At 36.0% G+C, this 23,164-nt stretch overlaps 2 protein-coding genes across 4 annotated transcripts in view; one reads left to right on the top strand and one right to left on the bottom strand.

Annotated features, from left to right (window-relative positions):
* Positions 1-10,451, bottom strand: part of RBKS (ribokinase) — a 51,357-nt gene extending 40,906 nt beyond the window's left edge. The window contains exon 1 of the mRNA XM_058163275.1: positions 10,157-10,451. Coding sequence (XP_058019258.1) covers positions 10,157-10,209 — 53 coding nt within the window. The 5' untranslated portion in view covers positions 10,210-10,451. The remainder of the gene's footprint in view (positions 1-10,156) is intronic.
* A 123-nt stretch (positions 10,452-10,574) lies between these two features.
* The window catches only part of BABAM2 (BRISC and BRCA1 A complex member 2), a 158,340-nt gene continuing 145,750 nt past the window's right edge, over positions 10,575-23,164 (top strand). Inside the window, exons 1-4 of one of the 3 annotated variants that reach the window (XM_058163068.1) lie at positions 10,645-10,716; positions 11,356-11,860; positions 13,764-13,915; positions 20,818-20,894. In XM_058163068.1, the coding sequence (XP_058019051.1) occupies positions 13,788-13,915; positions 20,818-20,894 (205 nt within the window). In that variant the 5' untranslated portion in view covers positions 10,645-10,716; positions 11,356-11,860; positions 13,764-13,787. Of the gene's footprint in view, positions 10,721-11,355; positions 11,861-13,763; positions 13,916-20,817; positions 20,895-23,164 lie in introns of all 3 variants that reach the window. The other 2 variants (XM_058162984.1, XM_058163149.1) reach the window with 2 other exon arrangements.

Genomic DNA, 23,164 nt, shown 5'->3' with positions numbered 1-23,164 from the left:
ATAGGATAAACTTAGAAAACATCTCCAATATGTATATATAAAGTGTTTTGTTTGACAGCAATACTACATGCTCTTCGTTGACAGACTTTAGGAATAGGAATTTAACAACTGCAGTTGGGACTGGGACTGGATTGTTAAGCAAAGCGACTGCTAAATGAAAATTACGTGATTGTGACTATGCTTAGGATTTTACTTTAGTTTGCCTTTGCTTCTTGCTATTTCCTTCAGATGAACTGGGGTTGTTTCTCTTTCTCTCCAAAGACATCTTAGTATGAGGTAACTTAGAAAGTGAAAATAGGATAAAAACACTGTGAAGGTCATAAATGTGATCTTGGTCACTAAGTTGATTTTTTTTAGCATCATTGTATGTTTTAACAGTCACTAAATGAGATAGTAACTAAGCAAGGACTATCTGTACTAGCCTCTAAGTTATCACTGTTTAATGGTACAGAGCTTGTACAAGGTATCAAAAGCAGATAGGGAACTCTAGATTATGCTGCATCAAATCTAAAATCAGACCACAGGCAAAATAGGTAGTTTTTCGGGAGGGTGGAGTAAAGCTTTGTCTCTTGGTATTAAAAGTACAAAGTGATTCAAGATAAAAAATGAAGGATGCTGGTTCAGGGAATGCAGGCAAGGTATGTGAATGGAATAGCTCTAGTGGTAAGAAAATACCACAAGCCCTTTCTTTACTCAGAGGAACACTGGGTTAAAGTTAAATTTGAATTAAAGCCTTCTGATATTGGATGGTCAGGTAAAAATAATGAACTGAGGTCTAAATATAACTGGTTTTATATCTAAAAATACACAGGACTCAATAAATTTCAAGAATAGCCTTAGAAAGAGACTTTTTTTTTAAAAAAAGTAGATTCTAGAAAAGTAAACTAGACTGAAACCAATCAACTGAGTAACATATATCCATGAAGATAGCTTCACTGTAAGTGCTGAGGAGGTTGTCTAGTTAATCATTTTTATAACCAAGTAACTTGGTCTGAATCTAAGAATGTTTAATAAGAGCCTTGAAAGAATAGTGATGCAGAAAATCTATTACAGATCAAGAGTGTTAACATAGAACTCTTAAATAACTGTTGAAGAAAATACTTAATAACCAAGGAAACAGGCAGAAACACTGGCAAGCAGGCCTATTAAATGCCAAATGGCAGAAGATGTTTACACAGGACTTTGTTCCTGGCAAGAAAAATGTTATAAGGGTGTTGACAACACAGCATAATGTTCAGTTTGTGAATATCTTGAAATATGGTGAGATAGAACAAAAGCCTTGCAGGAGATCCAAAGCATGCCACTCCGCCTTCAAAGTCCAAGTAAATGCAATATCAAATGACGAAGAAGCAAAAGAAACATTTATCTGAGAAACAAACTGTGAATTTTATGGCTATCAAATAATTTTTCCAAAGCTGGTGTCAAGTTTTATTATGCTAAGGTCTGTCAGGATATCAACAACAGATATCCACATTTCCAGCCCCAAATGCTGCTTATAATCTTATAATTATAAAAAAATTTATAATTTTATAATTGTACTATACTGGTGTCTTGAGTGATAAGGATGAAAGTTCCATAATGAAAGATCAAGATGTGCATGAGCTACATTTCCCATTTCCCCCCAAAGAATAAATGTAAAATGAGCAGTTGAGAATACAAAAAGTTCAACATTTTAAATAATAGGAGGAAGAGGTACAATTGAAGCATGCAGTTGATAGAAACATGATTGGGAAATACCTACTTTGAACATATTTAAATATTAAAGGTATAAAATTAATTACCTCATTGATCATAATAAAATGATTAATCCATAAGCATACTCAAAGCAATATATCAATTACCATAAGTCAGCATAGATTTATCAAGAATTAAGTTTAATTTTTGATTGAGTAACTTCCTTAAAAGATTGTGAGAATGCTACAGAAGTACTATAACCTGACTTAAGCAATACATTTCATAACGTATCACATGGCATTTTGTTTACCATGCTAATTAAATGTGAGCCAGATACTGTGACAATTAAATGTATATCTGGAATGAAAACCATACTCAGAGTACTTATAAATATAAAACAAGTGTACATAATGAAATTTAATAGAAGCAAGTGCAAATGCACTTTCCTTGGAAAACAAAAATGCACATATCTGTTATACAATTGAACACCTGTATCATACAGTACCTGGTAACTCGGTATTTGGAACTGAATATTGTGGAATATTTAAAATCAGAATTCCACCTTGTAGATGTTTAGTTTTTTATACTGTAAAAAAAAGATTCTAAATTCCACACTTAACATAGAATAGAATCTATTGTAAATCTATTGTGTCTAATGCAGTTTTGCATGCATGGTTCTACTCTGGAACTATCAAGTAGAAATAAAAATGTTCAAAATGGGGAAAAAAATGCACAGATACAGATGGGGGAAATCTGGATTGATAATAATACATATGAAAAAGATCTTGGATTAAAAATTTACTGCATATTGAGCATGGCCAGTAATAGGGCTACAGAAAAGACTAATGCAATTTTAGTCTGCCTTAAAAATAAGTATCTCTGTATTATGGGAAATAAATTCATTTTTTTTGTATCTTTCATGTTTTCCATTTTTGTATCTTATGATTTATTATTGTTATCTTATGATTTATGATCTATGACTTACCACTTTGTTGTTTATACACTAAAAGCTTATGCCCTGGAGATAAATCCCTCCCCCCGCCCATACTGAGCTGAGCGGCACGATCATCAGAGGGTTTTTTTTTTTTACTTTTAAAAGCATTTTTTTCTTCGGCCGAAAAAATTCTTTTAAAACTAAAAAAAGCCTCTGATGATCACATGGCTCAGCTGGGATCGTCAGAACCCTTTAAAAGGATTTCCGCCGAAGAGGTTGTAAAAAAAATGCTTTTAAAAGTAAAAAAAATAAAAATAAAAATTGGCCACGCCAACCCAGTCACATTACCCAACCCAACTCTTTCAAACCTGCATCTCTAATTTGATTCTGATTATATTATTTAAAAAAAATGAAATAGAAAACCTCATTTTCTTAAGCAGTTCTTTTAATATACTGTTTCATGAGTTCCATCTGTAGCAATATAATTCCAAGCCATATTATTTAATGAAAATCACTTTCTGAAAATCACCATGATTGGCTGGAGGTTTCTGTTGCTCATGAGCTGGTTAATCCAGCATTACTTTGAATAGAACAAGGCTTTCTGATTTTATTGCCAAAAGTTTATCAATAATTAGTAAGAAGACTTCTAAAAACTTCTAAAAGACTACTAAAATCACAAGTCTTTGCAAACATTTTTGAGAGAAAACCTCACCAAAAGATAATTTTTGATTTTTTTAAATTTGAATTTATATCCCACCCTTCTCCGAAGACTCAGGGCGGCTTACAATGTGTTAAGCAATAGTCTTCATCCATTTGTATATTATATACAAAGTCAACTTAATTGCCCCCAACAATCTGGGTCCTCATTTTACCTACCTTATAAAGGATGGAAGGCTGAGTCAACCTTGGGCCTGGTGGGACTTGAACTTGCAGTAATTGCAAGCAACTATGTTAATAAGAGACAGACTTAGTCCGTTGAGCCATCAGAGGCGGCCAATCTAAAGAATTTTAGATTCTTTTAAATGCGTGGGGAAAATCAGCGCTGACAGGCAAATTGTAGTGCTCTGAATTGTTGTACAGCAATAGGGGAAAAAAAACCTCTAGGAAATTCGGTGCCTAACAATAGTTATTATTCTGGAACTTATATTTGTTCTTTCCATCACAATACAGAAAGCCATTTCAAGTGGCTAATTTTTTTTTTTTAAATGTAATCATTTTCTTGTTTGGATCAAACAACACAAACACATTTATTCTCTTACCCATACTGAGTCCCTTAAGAATTCAGCAATCGTTTCTTAGCTTCATGTAGGCTATAATGCCAAGGAGTTTGGTAAAATGTAAGTCTTATCTCCTGATTTTTAATTACCCATGTCCAACGGAACATTTTAGTCTTCCACTGATGGCATCACAGTCAACTGCCATGGAAATAGCTAATACTACAAATAACCACCTCACCTCTCTGGAAAATAGAGAGACTGTGTAGCATGCAAATGACAGCTGGGATAAATCAATCTTCAGCTATAATAAACATTTATAACAACTTACCTAAACACACATACTCTACATGCAGACATACACACATCAGAAATTCATACCAATCTGGGGGTCATTGTGGGACAAGAAAGGCTCCTTTAAATGTCAATTTGTCTTTTCCCACTCTCATTTTAGTTGCAACTTTTATTTAAACTCAAAATTTCCTCTCAGCTTTTTAAAATGGGCCAACAACTGTTGCTACTCCAGCGTCATCAGCCTACATCTCAACTCACTTTCATCATTATTCTTTATTTGATCAATGTTGTATGTTCATAATTCTTTCATACCGCAAATATATATTGTGTCTTTCCACACAACTGGCGGGAGGGGGGGATCAAGAACCTCAAAATAGTGGGTGATCATAATCCTGCCCTTTTCTAATGTGAATCACACACGTGTAAAAAGGGGCAGGGCTTAATCACTAATTCATGCCCACTGTTTTGGTATTGTCAACCCTCTGTGGATGGCTCTTGAACTCAATATGCTAAGGTTAAATAATCATAGAACCAATATGGAATAAGTGCTTAATATCAGATTAAAACTGGAAGATTCAGTTTTAAATTCCTATTTATTCATGAAGCTCTCAATATCATCTTAGAGTTAGGATTAAGCTAACTGGAGAGAGAATGGAGAACCAAGCATGTTTCTTTTTGCTCCTTAAAAAAAAATGTGATAGCAATGTAATTTAAATGACAAATAATGCAAAATTAAAAAAGTGATGATTCTCTGTACATACATACATGACAACTTGTATGTATACACACATATTTAACATGCTCTAACCCAAGCTTAAAAAATACCTATTTTACTGGGGTAAATGCTGAGTTTCAAAATACTGCACAGGTGTACTATTCCTTTTTAATGTTGTTTTATTAACAATCTCCTAATCCTAGTTGTTCTGTTTATAAATATATTTCTAGATTTTTATATAAATTCCAAGGAGTATAAAAATTAATATTCTATGGTAATTACATATATTTTACAGCTATGTATTCTATAGTTGATTAAATAAAAGGGTGAGGTGCTGAAAAAAATTCAGGGATAGCACTTAACTGCATTCTGGAACTGAACAACCTAGTGGCTTTTCCATTGTACAAACAAAAATTCTATTTTAACACCTTTCACTAGTCAGGTGCCCATTCTGCATTTGGATGTAAATTGAATCCAGGGTAGACATACATTAGCACAGATGCCTGCAAGGCAGAAGCATTGTGCAGCAAATATGATAGGAAATTTCTTCCAAATTTTCCACTGTAATCAAACTCAAGAGGAAAAGAAAAAAATAAACTGACCTTCAAGATTCAGAAACAGATCTCAGTATCTTGCATAATAATTTCAACAATACAGGATGCTCAACATTTTCATAACTGAGAAAAATATACTAAATATGCCAAGTTAGTACATCAAACGACTTGTAATTATAAGCTTTTAAAAACCATGGACTAGAACTAAAATCAACTATATTTTGAAGTATCGTTCACACACATTGAGTTCAAGAAAAAAGCCTGCACAGAATTCTGTACAACATATTTCTTGTATAATTGGCAAAAACACTTAACTATGAGTTAATTAATAATCAAGAAAACAGTAATTCAATGCTTTATGGAACATTTACTAATGTGTTTTAAGTCTGAATGATGATCAGGTGCTGGAAGGTGGCTTTAGGCATGTGAAACAACATGAAATATGGCACTCCATTCTGAGACAAAGGGAAGGAAAAGTCTACACTGATCATGGGGTGTGGAGGAATATAAGCAGAGATAAAGTACATGCAGTTAAAAAGGTTCTTTTCTCCCTATCAATGTTAAAGCACTTTTCAAATTTTAAGAGATACAAACTTAGAAATTAGATTTCTTTGAAATCCATGAGAGGAATTGAAACAGAGATTAGGCCAAAGGAAGAATATTTTAAACAATTTTTAGAGGCATCTAAAATTTTTAGACAATTTTTTAAAAAATGTCATAGAGGGAAACAAATCAAGCAACAAAGTATCTGCTTGCTCAAATCAAATTTGACAAGAAATTGGAAGAGACAGGGAGGACCTACAGGGGGAACCTATTGAATATTCTGCTGGGTTCAGACGACCTGGTTTATTTTTTTAGGCAGGCTGAATGATTGATGAAAGTTAACAAATAGTAATATAACTAGGTCTATCTACTAATTTACAATAGTGAGCTCAAGAGATTTACATAACTGTCAGCTAAATTAGATCCAAAGCTCAATAGAAGAGTCAATAGAAGATGAAGAAAATCTGTTGTCTCAGCAGGAAACTGTGTGCGCATGAGAGAGAGAGAGAGAGAGAGAGAAGGAGAGACAGAAGGAAGGAAGGAAGGAAGGAAGGAAGGAAGGAAGGGATATTTGTGGTAATTATTGACCACATTTACTCAAAAATGAATCGGAATGTAAATGTCAGATGATCTTGCATTTATAAATCAGAAAATAACCCCCAATGAAATCAATGTTTTGGTGATATAAGGGACTTGCATTATGCATCACAATTATTATGATTCTAGCCATAAGGAGAAAATTTGCTGAGCTGATGTTTTTTCTTTTCTAGGCTCAGGTAAGTGTTTTTAATATTAATTCTTCTGCTAATTATCAACTTACTATAAATATAAACAGAATATACTGCATGGGATTCATACACCTTCCCATGAAACTATATTGGTATTGTGTTTATAGATTTTTGTTCATTCTGCTCCTAAATGGTGGTGAGCAATATATAGAGATTTGAGGTCTCTTTGGGTTCACCGCTCTCAAGACTCATAGCAGAAACTGTAATAGAGCATCTAGAAACTATAGCACTTCCAAACATGCAACCAAAAGTGTGGATCAGGTATCTAGATGACACCTTTGTCATAATAAAAAAGAATTAAAGAAGGTACATAAAACAACATCTTCAAAGTAATAAAATTCACAAGAGGAAAAAACAAGAAGACTCTGTCCTTCCTGAATAGCAACAATATTCTTCCTGGATATCCTCATCAGCAAAGGAAACAATGGCAAATTAAAAATGCAAACCTACTGAAAAACAAACCACACTAACCAAGTGTTCCATTATTAAAGTAACAACCTAACCTCCCATAAAAGCTATTTAAGAACATTATTCAATGCCTAGCTGACAAAAACAGAAGAAACAGGGAAATATATGAAAGGATCAGCGATACAAGGAAGATGTGTTAAATTGGTTAAACAAATAGTATGACTATTATTGGTATTAATATATATTGATATAAATGCGATAAATATTGCTGTAAACATTTTGAATATTACTTCCTAAAATGATTTGTACCCAGACAACAAACTGTTCAATTGAAGTTGGAATTTTTATATACTATAAAATAAAATTTTAAAAAAAACTTAATACAAAAATTATTCAGACAAGCACAAATGCACTGTAACAACCTAAAGAACCAGAAAAAGGTTATGCGAAGGACCTTGTTTTCCCAATGAGATCTACGTGACCCATCAGAGCAGGCAGCCATACAAAGTTAAGAGTCTCCTCTCCTAAAGTTGTCCATATAGTGGGACCAAGAAGAAGGATCTTCTCCATCGTGACTCCCTCACAGGGAACATCATCCCTGCAGACATAAGATTGGCCCCCAATTTGACACACTTTAGCAGTCACGCACTGAAGACGTGATTTTGCCAATGGGTCTGGGACCTCAGACTAGAGGGAGCCCAAAAAGTGGTTGGTCTGATAGTTGTTGGTGTGGGAATGAAGATTTATTGGTTTTTGTATCAGGTTTTATCTTTGTAAACCGCCTGGAGTCACTGAGTGCAAATTGGACAGTCGTATATATTTTCTAAAAAATAAATGTAAATAAACCACATCTTCCAACAAAATGGATATTCATGCTTCATCAAAAACTGACTAACCCCTTAACCCACTGGAGCACAACCAAATCAAGCTATGAAAATAACACTGCTACAAATCAGAAATACTGATTTGTAGAAAACTATTACAGGCTATTAAAACTACACAATATCATCATAGCACACAAATCAACGAAAGCCTTGCAAAGCATCTTAAGTAAATAAAAAAACCAGTAGCCAAAAAGAAAAAAAAAGCGTTATCTGCAACATGCAGTGTGAGGGCAAAAATATCCACTGTGTAGGACAGTCAGGCAGAAGACTATCACAGCACATCTATGGACATCAACTAGGAGTTGAACTAAGACATGATGAAAACTCCTTAATCACAATTACTTAATCACATGGACAGATTCAACCATAATTTCAAGCGGGAAACTGTGAGCATCTTAGATTAAGCTAAATCCAAAATGCTAGGGAATTCCTGGAATATGCCCTTCAGCAATCAGTAGACCTACAGAAATAAATCACATTTACACAACATTCAAAAGGGACAAAACAAAGCTAAGAAAGAAACAAAAAGACTAGAACACAGCAGCCAACATATAGATTGAGCAGAGATTAGCACCAGACAAACAATCAAGCAGAGAAGAATGCCCTTATCCAGAAACTATCAAGGAGAAAACCACATCCCCACTAACACTGACTGGGCAAATTACTATATAGAAACAGAGAGTAAACCTCACACTCCATAGCACTGATGTTATTACCTTGTCCAGTAATGAAATGTCTGCAATCAAACAATTAAGTTGAGAGAGCACCAAAGACTCATAAGAAATTTGAATGAATTTGTCAAAGTGCTTTAAGACTTGCAATGCTAGCATTTCTGCTGAATGTACAAATTTTGGAATAAAGTCAAGCTGGAATCATGGGCTGTGTTTACTTACTGAGTTAATCTGTTGCACAGTAAGTCTTTCTGAGTGTTAATCTGATATTCAATAATATATAATAAAAATAAAACATTCCTTAAATCCTTAAGGAAATTCAGGCAAGTTTTTCCTGATTCAATGGGATATAAGAGAGGGGAAGTAAAGAATCAAATTTTATATACATTTATCCCAAACTTTCAACAACTTTAAAGAGCAAATTGTACTGTATATCTCAAGCATTTTTAGAAATAAATCTCCCCAAAATAAATGAATATTATTTTTAATAAAGTCGTAAACATACTCATTTGATTCTATACTTTGTGTAAAGAGATGAAAATTTCTGATCTGAAAATCTAGGACTGAATTAAAAAGTTGATTTGCACAAGAGATGTTTAGATAAGTTTTTGATGTATGTTTCTTCATGGATTTCTTAAACAGTAGTGCATAATAGTTTGCAATATGTTACTGTTTACATTGGTATTTTAGTCTTACAACAGGTTCTTGCATCTCTTCATGTTCACACCGTACGCATTTAGATTTTTCTTTCTTATCCTACAGATGATACTGTTTTTAACATAAAGAGTATTTTAAATATTTAATGATTGCAACAGTTTGTGAGGCCATGGATGGAAACAAAGATATCCAATGAACAGTTCTACTTTCTAGCCAGTATTGATTTTCCTGTTCCACTTTATCATGGCACAATAGCATCATAAAAAAAAAACCATGCTCACAATCAATAGATCTGATAATTTCTGATCAGCCTTCATATAGAAATCTGTTTACATTGGGCAAAAATACAACAAATTAGGTTTGAAAATTGGAAGCAAATAATCATACTTAAAGGATCAAGTTGTTTTATTTATACAGCAAAAACTCCTTTAACTCAAATGTGGCTTGAAACTATTCTGACTGTTTCATATTGGGTTCTTTTTTGGGTAATAATAATTCAAATGATTAGCATTGGTCTGATCTAGGTTTTTCCCGAAGTGGTCTATACTGAACTCCAAGAAGTGATAGGAACCCCAAGAGCGTTATTATTAATTCATTAGTGCTAGTAGTTAAATTAATATTTATTGGTTTCATATAATGCATGTTTGGAGGGTGAATAAACGATCTGAAACTTCACGAAGAGGTTGGTGAACTGAAGAGTTTGAGGACCTGTGGATCCAAACCTTTTCTTTCCATGTAAATGGAAGACTCTGATTTATTTGCTTGGACCAGTTTTTGCAGAGATAGGGGAGAAAAGCAGGGCCTCACGTGCAATACTAACCTCACTAGATCTGTCATACAGGATCCAACCACGACGATTTCTGCAACTACCATGCTGAGAACGGAGTAAGGAGCCACTACAAGAAACTTTTTTTTCCTCTCCACCACGTGACCTTTAACCTGCCTCTCCTCCAGCCGCTCTCAACATCATCCGCCTATTATCCCTTTACCAGCCCGCTTTACCTGCGGGGTCCTTCTACTAGGCTACCCCTTTAAAACGCCTGGTCACCTTTTTTTTTTACCACGTTTTCACGCTAACTCGCGCCTACGGACGAGACCGATGGTTGCTGCAAAATCTGGCCGCACCATCGCCCCCTCGCCGTTTATAAAAACCGTATTCAGTCAGGCGCGCGCAAGACCACCTATACCCGTTAGGGAAGGCCCCCTTTCCTTTCCCCTCCTCCGGTTTTCGAGGAGGGGCCGGGCAAAGGGGCGCGAGTGTCTGCAGGCGGCTCGCGGCGCGCACGTAACGTCCTGTAGCGTGCCAGGCTTTTCAGGTGGGCGGATCCGCGCAGGCGCCCGAGGCGCGAGGGAGAGGCGAGCGGCCGGCGCAGTTTCGGGGTTTGTAAGCGCTTCTACTGATCGTTCTGCAGGTGTCCCTTAAGGCTCGGTGGTGGTTGAGGGCGGCCGGAGGAAGCCGAGCCCGGTTCAAGGCGGGCTGGGTGTCTCTGTGTCACCTGCTCTTTCCTGTGCCCGATCTTCCTTGCTGTGGGACTCAGCGTTAAGTGTAGGAGTTCCTGCGGTGGAAATAGGAGCTTTCATTCTTGCATAAACTCCCCCCCCCGCTTTTTTTTTAGTAAATCGGGTGCATACAGCTTCCCCCCACCTTCTCTTCCAAGCATTGATATTTATGGCTCTTGTCTTTTGTTGAGTAGTGCTCGGAATGATTGCTCCATTACCATTGGCGAAACTCATCAAACCCAAAACCTAACACTTTGCAGATGTTTATTAAGGTTGAGCCTGGTATCTTTCGTATTTGCTACAGGCAAAAAGGTGTAAACGGATGGTCAGTTATTAACAGATAAATTTGGGAGCCAGGCTGCTGCTTCTTTGATATGTCATTCATCATGGAGAGTGAGGCCACTAGGAATCAAAGACAACTTGATGGCACATGATCATATATTATACTTTTCCTACATACTTTTTCCTTTAGATGTTTGAATCGACAAATTTCACTCTACCCCCTTTTTTCTCTCCCAGAACTACAGCTCTGTGAAGTTGCTTGGGCTGAAGAATGCTCCTGAATTTACAGGATCATCTAATCCAACCAGAGTTTTTGCCCTTCAAGAAAAATCTTCCAGGAAATTTTGTTCATGATACCCCAGTTGCAAGATGATGGGGAAGGCACCATCAAAAGGCACCTATATTGTGGAAGAGGCTCTAGATGCCCCCTCAGTAATAGCCTTTTAGAAAGTAATGAAAGTAATGAAAACTAGCCACTTCCAGAGGATCTTTTAGGAAAGACTGCATATCATCTGGATAATTAGCTAATTTATTAGCTATATATCTTTCCCTTCGTACAAGAACATACATAGTGTTCTCCATAACAGCAGCCCTGTGAACCAAGTGTGGCTGAAATATTACAATTGGCCCAAAGTTGGCCAGTGAGCTTCCATGGCTGAAGGTTCGGTAGAACCTTCTAGAATCTAGTCCAATTGCTCTCCAGTTTTTACTATAGGCTGCTTATTGTCTTTGGATCAATTTTGTAAGTTATCGTCATTTTAACTGTATTTTTATATTGTCTTGCATCTAAACAGATTTTTATTAATTAAATTAAATTAATCATTTAATTAAAGAAATACCCTGCGGGGGAACTTTTATGGTTGTGGATGGATTTGAATCTGGATTTCCATTTTAAGAGGCCTCAGTTGTAATCCCCCGCCTGTATGCATTCAGTCTTCATTTTTAGTATTAGGTTGCTTATTGGCTTTGGAATACTTGAGACGTATGTTTTTTTGTGCAATAGTTTTACTTAAGTGTGAAATCTATTCTCTGATGGAAGAGACATGGTTGGATATTGGTTCTTCCCTTTAGTAAAATATCCTTTATTCAGCTTATGGTCCAACTTCTAAATCTTTCCTGGATTGTTAAGATTCTTTTGGGGCACTTCTAAAGGGTGACGTAGTGGGGATGGAATAGAAAAAGCCACAGTCCTGCATTGTCTTTATTAGATTTCATACAGCTGTGAACATTCTGGGAAGAAAATACAAAACACAAAGCTAATGGGTAAACTTGGTATTCCAAGTTTAATAACTTATTTACACATCAGTATTAAAAAGGAATCCTTAATGATGCTTGAGTCAACTTTAGCAGTACAGGTACTCCTTAACTTACAATCTATCACTCAGAAAACATTCAAAGTTCCAATGGATCTTCCAAGAGCTACTTATGACCCAGTTTCTAAGTTCTGACAACCACTTCTCAAAGTCACAATCGTATTTTGGGCATTTGACAACCAGTTCACATTATGGCTATTTGGAGTACACCATGGTCACGTTACTGACTTATGACCTTTTTTTTTTTTTGCCAGAAACCAGAGTTTACTTTAAATTCTCGGCAAAATCCCTCCCATTAGGTACATTGGGTTCACTTAACAATCACTGTAAAAAGTTCATAAAATTACGGTCATGTGGTGACCCACTTAAACATCAGCACAACTTACAATTGTAACTTTGTAACTCAATTACGGTCATAGGTCGCAGTCTACCTGTCTGTAGATTAAAGGGTTTTTTTTAAATTAAAGGTATATTCAAAGACATTGGGTCCTGGAAGTCACATGAAAATAATTTAACATAGTGGGTGTCTGTTTTAAATGGTGGGATGTAAAATGTTCAATAAATGACTGCCAACAACTATCTATTTGACATGTCTTCCCTGAACTTTTTATTCATAAGCATATAATTAATGAGCTGCCTATAATGTTTCATATAGGCTATATATAACAATTTTATAAAAGGAAAAAAACGTGATAAATTTGCTGTTTATTTTATCCCATTTTTTTGTATTTTTATTTGAATAATTAGAATAAATGCAGTGTAACCCACACCAAAAACAATATGACTTTCATTATTTAAGCTTTCTCTTGCCAAGTTGAAAAATGGGCAAAATCAAGCCATTCTAAATGTGCTGGTGATTAAGTTCACTCTAAGATAAATTTGAAGAATACTGTTTAAAGTTTAGTGTTGAAATTTTATTTACTTTATTGAACACATTTTTATGGCCTGAACAACTTGCAAAATCCTGAACCATCCATATATTTTGTCTACCAAACATTTGATCCTCTTGGCAAGCAATAAGCCTGGGAGGTTTATTAAGCTAATAGCAGATTGTGCTCATAGTTGAACCATGTGTGTGTGTATTTTAAAAGAGACCATGTAGGGTATATTTAAGTGAATGCTTGTCCAAATATCATTTTTATCTTTCTAAATGGCTTTGCTTCTATTTTTTACTGCAGTCTTCCATAAATTCTCTGATTTTTTATTCTTTAGGTTTTTTGCCTTTATCCTTTTTTCACCTTTGTCTATTTATGAGGTCTTTCAAAGTCTTAAAATGTAAAGATATATAGAAATGGAATTGCTTTGTTTTATTTTTTCTTATTTTCTTTACAGAGTTGAATATAACTTACAAATAATATGTCTCCTGAAGTTGCCTTAAACAGAATTTCTCCATCGCTTTCTCCTTTGATCTCCAATGTGGTCAGAAATGGAAAAGTGGGATTGGATGCAACTAACTGTTTAAGGATTACTGATCTGAAATCTGGGTAAGCTATCTTGTAATAAATTCAAATTATGACCTTGTGATGTTATTCTGACGGCTGGGTTTCAAATATCTTTAAGCACTTTTAATGTTTTTCATTTGTTTGAAAAAAAAGTTCTTTCTGATCTATTTTTCATATTTGCAAAGATTTCCTGGTTTGTGCAGAACACTTAAGAGTGAAATTAATTTTCATCAGTCATTCCAAGTATTTTATTTTTCACAAGTAAGCCTAAAATGTTGAGCATATTGTCTTGGTATCATGTTCTACTTTCTCACTAGAATAAAGTAGGAATTATTTTAGGTGACTAGTTGTTTTAATATTGGGTTAATACTTTCTCAAAGATTAATCTGGTGGTCCACCTACCTGACTACCTGTTTGAGCTCCTGCTGGTGTACACATGAAACCATTTCCTCATTTTTCTGCACAGCAATAACCTTGTGAAGTATGTTGGGTTGAGCGACAATGAAAAGCTGAAAGTTACCCACCCAATGAACTTCCATAGCTGAAGGGAAGCTTGCATTTGATCTCACTAGTGCTGATCCATTGCCTTATTCTATATATCATGTTAAAACTGATTTGTATAGACCTCTGCAGATGCTCTGATTTGGTCATATTCCAAATGTCATATGTTACTTAACTCAAATTGCATTCTTAGTCTGTGATTAGCATAGTTTTGCATATGTGTTATTTGAGTACGAATTGATAGATGAATAAAGCCTCATGCTTGCTTTGGCATATAGCTAGAGCAAAATGGAAATTATCCAACCAAGGTCATACCAGGCACATAAAATGATGGGACTGAGTTCCAAAACTGAGATTAAATTCTTAGATGCTCACAATTAATACACAATCTTGATGTTTTAATTAAGTGAGAAGTAAAATTATTCTTCTTAGATAGAGTTTGTTGAGCATGGTTAATAGCATTTCTCAAAAAAGTTTGGAAGAGTTTCCATTGTGAGGTGTTCCTGTTTAAAGATATAATTGTACTAATGGCTGTGCAATAATAGCTATCATCTCCTAAATTGTATAGCTTGTGTAAAGTTTGCAGATTTATACGGTCCAGGGCTTGAGAGAATGGTAAAAAGGAACATGTGATGAATATTTCTTCGTAAATAAGTACAGCACCTTTCAGCTATGGCTTCTGCTGTCTTCCTTTAGTTGGTTCTACAAAGGAGAAGAAACTAAATTGTTGGGTGTTATTGATTAAAGGCTCATCTGGTCACTAGAACTGAACATTTCAAATATGCCTTTTTTCATCCAAAATAGAAAAGACAAGTGTTGGTGGTATTATTGTTTTGGCTCATGGTTAAGATTTTTTCCAGAAAATCTACAAAGCTCAAATATTTTGCTTTGACCAAAAAATGCTCAAAGGTGAGTGGAGTGGTATATGGAACAAGTAAAAGCAGGTCTTCCCCTTTGTGCTGAATATCTTATGTTGCTGTTCCTGCAAAGGTGTGCCACATTTTGTCTCTTGATTCTTTCAATAGAATTGGGAAAGACCCCATTGTGTAACCGTAAAGAGCAGTTTTCAGTCAATCTTCACAATGAATAGTCTGATTTGATATGTGGCAGTTTCCAGTAGTCCATTAACAGTGTTTTCCCACCTGAATAAAACTTGAAACCTAAATAGAATAGTAGTTGTAACTTGGTTCACATGATTGGTGATAGATGGACTGTCCATAAACTGTATTGTAATACAAGTAGTCCTTGATATATGACCAAAATTGAGACCAGAATTTCTATTGTTAAGCACGACAGTTGTTAAGTGAGTTATTTATTTATTATTTATTTATTAATCACATTTATATACTGCCCTATCTCCCAAGGGACTCAGGGCGGTTCACAGGCAAGTAAAAACATATATATAAATACAGACTAAAATAACAATTAAAAAACTTATTCTAAAAGCCGAATTATTAAAAAACAGTATAAATAATAAAACCCCTTTAAAACCAATATAAATTTAAAATCTAATCCAGTCCTGCGCAGATGAATAAATGTGTTTTAAGCTCGCGACGGAAGGTTCGGAGGTCCGGAAGTTGACGAAGTCCTGGGGGGAGTTCGTTCCAGAGGGTGGGAGCCCCCACAGAGAAGGCCCTTCCCCTGGGTGTCGCCAGACGACACTGCCTAGCTGACGGCACCCTGAGGAGTCCCTCTCTGTGAGAGCGCACGGGTCAGTGAGAGGTATTCGGTAGCATACCTACCGAATGAGTTGTGCCCAATTTTATCCCTTTTTGCCTTGGTTGTTAAAAGAATAAATCAATTAAATGAATCACGCAGTCGTTAAGTGAATCCAGACTTCTCTGTTGACTTTGCTTATTGAAGGAAGGTCACAAATGCCAATCACATAACCCTGGAATACTGTAACCATCATAAATAGATGCCAGTTTTTGTTCACATGACTGGGGATTCTATGATGGTCATGAGATTAGTCGTAGGTCAGTTTTTTCAGTACTGTTGTAATTTTGAACAGTCACTAAATGAATGGTTGTAATTGCTTCCACTGAAAAACTAGAGGTAAAACTAAAAATAACTATGTCATTGCTGTGAAACAAATGCTATGAATAATATTTTGTCAATACTTTGTGTCTTGTATGATCTGATAACTGTCATTTTTATGCTCTAGGCAAAAAAAGCCAATGTTCTCATAATACAATAAGCACATTCATAGCTTTAGTTCTTATAATACAAGAAGGAGCTGAGAAACTTACAATTTGCTTATTATATCAAAGATGGGCAGCCAAATTGGCTGCTAAGGCTCATGGGTAAATAAGGAACACAATATAGGGTCGATTTGATACATTCATAGAAAGAACATAGGTTAAAAGTATTACAGTAAATCCAGAAAGTAGATTAATATCCAGGAAAAATAAAGATCTCAATACTAACATATAGACAGAATTTCTAAAAATGAGCAGAGAAGGAACCTGCATACCTTTTAACTCTAGGTTCCATTACGGAAAGAATTATTTTACAGATAATGACCCAGAATGCTTTCCAACTGCATTGGGGTACTGAACAAGATCTATTCTGGAAAATCTTTACAGGTAAAAGTCATTCTTTAAACATCTATACTGCTTAGGATTTTAAAAGTACAGAGACTCCTGTTTGAATTGTCTTGGAAATGAACTGAAAACTCGTAAATAATATTGATAGACTCCTGTCAGGGAACTTTGTCCTGGAAAACCCTTACTCTTTTTGTGGTAAATAAAAGCAGATAATTCTTCTTCAGATGCTAGCATAACAAAAACATTCAAGAGACAGTTTTTTATGTGCTGTATATAACCTGGAAAAGCACAGATAATATATGTCACATATTTCTTCTTGGCATACGAATGCTAAAATTACCTCATTATTAATATTTTTTCTCATTCTTGGAACTTTTTGTAGCTCCTTGCCGGTATTTGGGTAATTTTTCTGAGGTGTGTCTTTTATAGTTCAGATAATAACCATTTTTCAAATCTCCTGTGAAGCTTCCTCAAACCAAAATAATTGGGTGAAATGCAATTGCGTATGCTGTCAGCTTTCACTTTAGAATAGTAAAATATTTTAGAAAGCAGACTTTAACAGCCTTGAAAAATACTTAGCATTGCTTTTAAGATTGCTGTTATTGAATGTCTCTTTTATTATAGTATCAGATACATCCTTTTGCATTTGATTTTGAGCAGTAGACAAAAAGGAAATATTATACTTGCAAAACCTGAAACATTTTTTTACATTCAAAAGTCTCCTTGGATTCATATAGACACCTAGTGTGGCATAATGGTTAAAGTGCTTGGCTAGGATTGGAGAAACTGAAGTTCTAGTTCTTCTTTAGACACATGGACCACCATGAATCAATCACTTCCTCTCAGCCTAAATCACTGTCAGACTCTGAAAAGTTACCTGAACAACAAAACCCCTTGGCATAACAAAGATTGATGGCTTTTCTGTGTGAAATAGACAAAAACATTTGGGCCTGCAACCAAGTAATAGAAATGTTAACAATAATTTGGATTTACCATATGTCACATGGTCAAACTATACAGAAAAAATGAAATAATAGGCAATATTTGTTATTATTAGAAGGGTGTTAGGATTCACCAAAATGTAGCTTAAAGCAGGGGTCTCCAACCTTTTGGACCTCAGGGACCACTAAATTCATAATTTTAAATCCTGCGGACCACTAATATGATCTACCTAATGACTGGCTGGGTGGACGTGGCTAGGTGGTCATGTGACTGGGTGGATATGGCCAACTTGATGTGACCCACGTCGAGGAGTGCCTCAGCAGTCTCTACTCACCCCTCCCCTCCCAGCCACTCCTCGCCTCCCCACCCGGGCTCCTTAGGGACCCAATAGGAAGCAGTTGTTGGAGCTAAGCAGCCGCCATGAGAAAGAGTTGGCAAAATAGCTGGATCAGTTCAAATTGGATCTGACTGAGAAGGAAGCTCAGTAGAAGCACCTCACTGAGGACTATGAGCATAGGCTTTCTAAGCAGAGGGAAGACCTGTGGGAGTGCAAGGCCAGGTACCGGCACCTGGAGGCTCAGCAGGCTGAGATGGTCAGCCAGTTACAGGCCATGATGCAGTCCCACTGGAACAAGGCCCTCTGACTCTTCGCCACCAGTGGTGCTTCCCTTCAGCCTTTGCCCAAAGCCCTGCACCAGGAGGCCAAAGCTGACCCCAAGTCAGAAATTCTGTCCCCCTCTGACCCACACAAAAAGACCCCAAAGGGGGAGACACTCTGCAGCAACACAAATGTTCATTGCATGTATCTGTCCCAGGGGTCATAGTTTGAGGATCCCTGATTTAGTGCAATATAAAAAATGCAAATAATTTTTCTGTGGACCACCAAAATTTTCTCGCGGACCACCAGTGGTCCACGGACCACCAGTTGGTGACTACTGGCCTAAAGCAAGAAAATTTGATTTAAAATCTGATGTCTTCATAAGTTTGAGTGCACAATATAAATAATTTGGTTGAAGAAAATCTAAAAGTAAAATTTTCTATTTAATAGTGCATTGTAAGTTTCAAGTGATGTACCGTAATTGTTCCCTGCCAAATCTCCAGAATCATTTAGTAGCCTGGAAACATGCAGAGGCTGCAGAGCATTAAGCAAGATATAGGGTATGCTCAGAAGCTTCTGTTGCAACACTGTTCCTGTCAGGGTGTTACTTGGAACCCTGACAGTGGCATTAATTTTATGTGTTTCCTCTTAGTTCTTAAAGCAGAATCCTCAGAATGGTCTCATAAAAATGAACTTTCTTTGTTCAATAAGGGAAAAATGTAGGATTGCAGTTTTAGTCAGCAGTGGAAGAGAGTAGGCTAATCAAGGCTAACTTGGAGCTTCTTCTGTATAGTATAAAAGTAGAAAAATTGATGCGAGTACATTTTTAAGTTTGTTACTAGTAGAATAATTAACTCTAAAACCTTAGGTTTCATACTCCCATTGGGCAATACACTGTTCTTCATATACAGTAATATAACATCTTTTCTTTTATATACACTGAGAGCATATGCACACTCCTTGTGTGTCCAATCACTCCTGGCCAATAAAAAATTCTATTCTATTCTATATACAGTAATATGTTCTTCATATACAGTAACTCAACCGTTCTATCTCCATGTCGCTCCTCAATCTATAGATGGTTTCCAAAAAGCTACATGGGCCAGTCTCAGTATAGGTGCTACAAAAAGAGAGAGGCTTTTATGTTTCAAGTTGTCAATAGTTAAAACATTTTATTTAAAAAAAATCAAAATGAAAGCCTAACACCAATGTTTTATTAATAAGGTATTACTATTTACAAAAAATGAATAATGTTTAGCAAATCTATATTTAGAATTCCAAGAATGTTTGCTTGAATATTTTGTGAGTTTAAGCTCAAAGACAAAACAAACCTGTCTACAAACTTTACAAAGTAATCAGACTTATTTGAACTAGTGTATGTTGCTATTGTTGTAAAATCTGAAATAATAGAATGGTGATGATAAATGTAATAATAAATGAAAATATATGCATTCTGGAGCATGAAATAAGTAAAAATAGAAATATAGTGTATGCAGTAGTTTGTCTGTTTGCAATTTATGGAGGGGTTATGGGAAGCATTTTAAAGAGATGCGTTGTGAAATAAATGAACTTCCTCAAGTATTAAAACAGCTGCATCCTCTGGAATAGCCAGCAACACTTCTTTAAAAAAGTTGATAGCCGGGATGGCAGTTGATACCCCTAGGCTTATGGTCATGGGGGATTTCAACTTGTCATCTTGTCATCAACGTGTGTCATCAACGGCGGCTCGGGAGTTCATGGCCTCCATGATGGCCATGGACCTGAACCAATTAATTGACGGCCCCACCCACGTCGGGGGAAGCACACTGGATCTGATTTTTGTCTCTGGACAGTGGTTGAGTGATCTGGAAGTACGAGAATTAGTCATTGAACCTTTGTCATGGTCAGACCATTCTCTCCTTCGTCTGGACTTTCGGACCGCCACTCAACACCGCAGGGAGGCGGGACCAATGCGTTGGTTCCGCCCCAGGCGACTGATGGACCCGGAGAGGTTCCTGATGGAGCTTGGGCCGCTCCCTGGTGATCTGGCCCACGGCTCGGCCGAGGAGCTTGTTGCGGCCTGGGAACAGGCCGTGGTGGGCGCTTTGGACCGTGTCGTGCCTTTGCAGGACTGGCTTAAATAGGGTTTTTTAAATATGGGCTCATCACTATATTTTGCTTTGTACAACTTACCAACTTGTACCCGAACCTTTTCATCCCCCAAAACAAGTAACATATGTAATAGTAGGAAACATTTAAAAACACAGTTAAAGTTCTTAATATATGGTACTTTGTATAGCTAATTTTATGTAACTACAATATGAGTAGCACCTATAACTTTCATAAAAACTCAGATTAGTATTTTTTTTTAATTGTAGCTGCACATCTTTAACTCTTGGACCCAGCTGTGATCGATTTAAGTTGCATATTCCATATGCTGGAGAAACTTTAAAATGTAAGTACTTGGTACCTTAAAATAATCTGTAGACCGTCACTGGTTTGTTGATTCTGTAGCTAAACTAATAATTTCTATTATGTAGGTTGCTTTTTCTCATCTGTAAAACCCATTCCTTATAGAAAGTTGCCTGATATCTGCTCTATATTCCATCAAATGAATATCTTTTTATTTATTTAAATTTATATTGTGTTAGTAATATTTTTAGTAGTTTCTGCTGATATTATTCCTTTTCTTTTAACATTTGTGTTCAAATAGTGACCATTCACTGCATGCAAAGGCCGAGCCAGCTTTAGGTTAAGGCCAAGTACTGGGACACCAATGCCAATGTTTCTCCTTCTAGTTCATTGTAAAAACACAAATCTTCACTTTGGTGGGAAATGGCACCATCAAGTAATGTGATCTAGGGGTGCCATATAACCTGGAGTTGGCAACTCAGTGCAGGAATGCCTTTGGGGAAGAAACCAACTTGGCAGTCAGAGGAAAGAGACTGTCTAAAGTTAAAAGAGATCAGTGGCCAAGTTTTGGATTGAAGCAGATTATTCACAATGGTTATAACCAACAGATAAAAGTATTGTGGAGAATTTTAAATTATCGCTGTAAGCAGAATGAACAGGCAGATAAACTGCAAATCAGATGTAGAATGAGGAGGTTCAGTAATTCTGATTTTACATAGATGCTGGTGGTGGCTAATTAGGAAAAGATTTTGAGATTGTGGCTCATTGAAAATATATTGAATGGTAGCTAAGGCCTACTCACACAATTTAGAGTTAGAATGGGAAGCAGCCAATTTAGACAACTTTAAAAAGGGAATTAAGCAGGAAACAGAACAAGTTAAACAGCAATTTTGCTGGGATAGGAGAGCAAGGAAGGAGCTGCAAGGCCAGTTCTTTGCCTCTGTTATCTATTTGAGATAAATGAAAAGTTATTTTTGCTCTTTTATTTATACTGTCAGTTTAGCTTTGCTGTAGCATTAGCAATTGAAGTTGAAAAAAAATCTTTGAGCTTTCTGGCTGGTCCCAAAATCTCATACTAAGTTCTTAATGTATACTTTGTTTATATTTCATTTTATCTTAGCATGTGATGTGAACACAGAACTTTATTGAGTAAACCATGCTTAAGCAAGCCACAGCTTAGCATTATATGGGAATCTAGCCTCTGTTTGAGTGAGTATGGTTCAGGGTCCCAAGCAAATCAGCCTATATTTTGCTATTAGTTCAGTATTTGTATGCTCCTTCTTTCTGCACAAACTTTATTTATTTATTTATTTATTTATTATTTAGATTTTTATACCGCCCTTCTCCTGAAGGACTCAGGGCGGTGTACAGCGAGATTAAAACAGTGCAATATACAAATTTAAAATAACAGTTAAAATAACATATTATATAATTGGCCGAAAATTAAAACCGTCAAATTTGACCCCAAAAATAAATACCCCAGTTAAAATTATTAGAATTCAAAAATTTAAAAATTTAAAAAGTTAAGCCAGTCCCGCTTGAATAAACAAGTAAGTTTTCAATTCACGGCAAAAGGTCCGAAGGTCAGGTAGTTGACGCAAACCAGGGGGAAGTTCGTTCCAGAGGGTAGGTGCTCCTACAGAGAAGGCCCTTCCCCTGGGGGCCTCCAGCTGACATTGCTTGGCGGACGGCACCCTGAGAAGACCCTCTCTGTGTGAGCGTACGGGTCAGTGGGAGGCATAAGGTAACAGCAGGCAGTCCCGTAAGTACCCGGGCCCTTTAGGCTCTTTTTGTTTAAGTAATAAGTTTTTGTGTCTTTATGTACATATGCAGGAGGTACATATGTACATGTGGTAATGCTGTAGTGTCCCCACTCAACTGCTACTTTTGAGCAGCTGTACCCTCTTCTCTAGTCCCTTGACCTTGTTTTAGAAAAGAGAAATCATCAATATATTTATTTTTTAATAAAGATATCTGTGTTTCTTATTTCCATTCCAATAGATACAATGGAAAGTATCTTCTGTGTAAGTCATTTGATCACTTAATATTTATATTAAGTGTTCATCACTTAATATTTATAGACATCATCAGCCTGATAAAATTAAGAAAATTTAATTGAGACATTAGGAGAAACCCAATAGGAAGAGAGTGAATTACCCATAAACTATAAGAATAACTCATTGAATCAGTGGTAAAGGTATCTAATGTTGCATGGCATCTTTCATGTTTAGTAGAATTGGGTTTTGTGAGTTACCTCTTTTAGAGTTTGTTCTTTTGCTTATATTTAATGCTTATAATTTGTAGATATTTTTA

Source organism: Ahaetulla prasina, chromosome 1 (assembly GCF_028640845.1).
Source record: "Ahaetulla prasina isolate Xishuangbanna chromosome 1, ASM2864084v1, whole genome shotgun sequence".
NCBI classification, from domain to species: domain Eukaryota; kingdom Metazoa; phylum Chordata; class Lepidosauria; order Squamata; family Colubridae; genus Ahaetulla; species Ahaetulla prasina.
This window is presented reverse-complemented; position numbering and strand designations above follow the sequence as displayed.